General features: G+C 50.6%; 1 protein-coding gene across 1 annotated transcript in view; it reads right to left on the minus strand.

Annotated features, from left to right (window-relative positions):
* KEL (Kell blood group, metallo-endopeptidase) overlaps positions 1-2,594 on the minus strand; it is a 20,924-nt gene extending 18,330 nt beyond the window's left edge. The window contains exons 1-3 of the mRNA XM_008586793.1: positions 2,571-2,594; positions 2,157-2,298; positions 1,712-1,888 (exon numbers count right to left, since the gene is read on the minus strand). Coding sequence (XP_008585015.1) covers positions 1,712-1,888; positions 2,157-2,298; positions 2,571-2,594 — 343 coding nt within the window. The remainder of the gene's footprint in view (positions 1-1,711; positions 1,889-2,156; positions 2,299-2,570) is intronic.
* Between the last annotated feature and the right edge of the window lie 455 nt (positions 2,595-3,049).

Below are 3,049 nucleotides of genomic sequence, written 5' to 3' on the forward strand. Positions count from 1 at the left end.
GAACTGGAAGGCTTTCTCTTCCCCAGAACCTAGATGCTGGGAACCTGGGGACTCTAGAAAGCAAGCATGGGAAAATTAAAGGAGAGTAGACTGGTGTAGAGACAAACAGAGAAGATGGAAGACAGGAAGCTTATAGGACAGAAAGAGAAGAAGTCTACAGGGGTATGGAAGGAAAGTAAGGAATAGAGCTAAGGAAACTTGAAAAGGTGGGCGGACTGCCCAGTTTGGAATGGATCAACCTGATGAAAGGATAAGAGCAGAGAGGAGGAGTGGGAAGAAGACAATGAGGAAAATAAAGGAAATGTGGAAATAACAAACAAGGAGGAAAAGACATGGAAAGGAGTGAGAGAGAAACGAGTGGAATGTGGGTAAAGGAGAAAGGGTAGAAATAAAAGGCAGGAGAGAGATGAATGAAGAAATTAGAAAAAATTCAGGAAACTACAGAACTTAGAGGGATTGGAGAGGGAAACAAAACTCATAGGAAAGGTTTAGCAAAGAGAAGAAACAAGGGAAGACTCACCTAGTCCGGACTCTCCTTACCCACTGATCCCAGGAAACAAACAAATAAGCACATTACAATAATCCAAACGCATATCCATCAGAATCCTCCACCCTTTAGTCCCCCGGATATCTCTTTATTCCATTGTGGTCAATAGAATTTATCCTGGGCATATTTTTTCCTTTCATCTTTATGCCTTAACTGGAAGTTCCCTCTACCAAGAGACAGTCTACCTCCCACTCTTTTCCCATCAAAAAAGGAGAGCAGAGGGATGCATTTATTTCTCCCAGATTCCAATGTATGCTGTCAACACATCCTCTAGGTGTCCCTATGCTGGAAACGCATGCCTATCTTATATATTCTTATTCCCAATTCCTCACCACCATCCACCAACTTCCTGGGACCCCCTTCTAACCTCCTACATGGCCTCAGTTCATCCTCCTGGTTTTCCTCTCATCCCGGCAGTTCTTTTCCCTTCTTCTCAGCCACATCCACAGGAATTTTCCTTTTTTCCATGGCCTTTTAACTTGACTCTCCTCCTTACAGCACATCCTCTGTGTTCCTGCCCTTACACACCACCAGTGATGAAGCCTCCTGTCACATCTCACCCCTCTATCCTGCCACCTTCATTCCACTGTCGTCTCCAGTCATTCATTCCTATTTTCCCACTTGTTCTGGTTCAGCTGATTACCATGGTCCAGTATCCAAGTGGAGAAGTGACAGATCATGAGAGAGATGGGAGCTGGCAAGTGGTGGGAGGCCCTGGGAGACCAGAGCGTTTGAAGGCTAGAGAAGGACAGGGATAGGCAGAAGTTTGAACATGCAGGAGACGTTCAGGAGATGCTGGTGGAGGAAGATACCATCATGGGATAGAAATTGAAAACTTGGGGGTAAATAGCAAAGAAGATGAAGCTTGTTAGAAGGGAGAACTTGGAGAGAATGGAGTAATCATGGATAAATGGAAAAGGAAAGAGGATGGGGATTAGAGAAAGAAAAGATGCAGAGGGGCCAGAAGAGATGAGCGGGTGCGGCGGGGACCCGAGCGACAGGGGACAGTGACTGAGAAGCAAACCCAGGCAGTTTCCTGAGGAGCCCTTTGAGGATGGTGCAAATCAGTTGTCCCATAACTATGCAGAGTTTGTGGCAGTCACCGCCATTCTAGGCCCAGAGTCAGCTACTTGCACAGAGGCTCTTGCACCCCACTTCCCTCACCCAGTATCCTCTGAAGTCGGCTCTTGTTTTCCTCTTCAAGAGTCTGAAAAGAATTCCTGGTCCCATTGGGATTTCCACAGGCAAAGCTGAAGAAGTCGGTGCAGGGAGCCACACTGGTGTCCCCAGAAGCCTGGTAACGGGCCAGGAGATCCAAATGCACCTGTGTCTCACAGGGGCCTGTGGAGAAAGGCCCAGAGCTGGGAAAGAGGGAAGGGGTCGAGGCTTCCCCCAAGGGGCGAGGCAAGGGAACGTCGGTGAGGAGCGAAGGAGAAAAGGAGAGAGAAGCCGCAGGAGCAGGTGTTCTGGTGGACCCGGTGGGACCACAGGGAGCGGGAGGGTCAGGGCGGGCTACTAATACATCAGGGGCAGGAGCCTCAAGAGCATGCACCGGTGCCCACCCTTGGGGGACAGTGGCCTAGGTTGGGTGTTCCAGGATCTTGCTTACGAGGGCAACAGCTCTGGAAGATGTAGACCAAAAGCATGGAAGAACCAAGGAGCAGGCCCAAAAGCAGGACAATCATCAGCGCCCGCCTGGTCATTGCCCAGGGTCCGCTTGATTCGGTGGGCAGCGCCTCTTCTGGAGAGTTCTGTGGGAAGAACCAGGAGGAGAAAAATGAAAATGGAGGGGTTGGGAGAGAGAATAAATAAGTCAGTGTTAGGGACCCTTTGTACAGAGATAATTCTCCTGGTTCTCCTGGAACCCAGCCCTGTTTGGACCCCTGGGAGGTGAGATAATAATGGACATCACCTGCCTTGCATCAGGATCAAGCTGGTCGTTAGGCGATGAGTCTTTGTGGGACGTTAGAGCTGGAAGGGATGACATCAATGTATTCCAGCCTCAGTGCAGGAGGTCACTTACCTCTTGGCTCTGGAGTGTCCCCATTCCACCAGTGAGTTCAGTCTTCTGGGCTCTTCCTCACTTCTGTCCTCACTCTCCTGAAGTGAGACAAGGAGGAGAGAGAAGATGATTCAGGGAGAGGGGTGCATCAAAGGGACTTTTATCAGGTCACGCAACACCTCCTCTGCCTGCCCTCCCTCCCACACATATTTCCATGGCAGGACAGGGTTCCCAGGTGAGCTTCAGAATGAGCCTCCCCCGCTGGATGTGCCATTTCTTCCCTCCCTCCCTCACCATCTCCCTCTCCTTTCCCCTTCTACTCTGGAAGCCTCGCATTCCCTCCTCTCACGCAGGGGACAGGCCATTCCCACACAGCCACCCTCCCCGCAAGCCTCTGACTCCAAAAGAGAACATCTTCCCCAGGGACTTGCCGTCTGTCTGTCCTCCTGGGCTCCCAGATTCTTCCTGGTTCTGCTCCAGGTGCAGAGTCTGAGGACTGG

Source organism: Galeopterus variegatus, unplaced genomic scaffold, assembly GCF_000696425.1.
Source record: "Galeopterus variegatus unplaced genomic scaffold, G_variegatus-3.0.2 Scaffold4122, whole genome shotgun sequence".
NCBI lineage: Eukaryota > Metazoa > Chordata > Mammalia > Dermoptera > Cynocephalidae > Galeopterus > Galeopterus variegatus.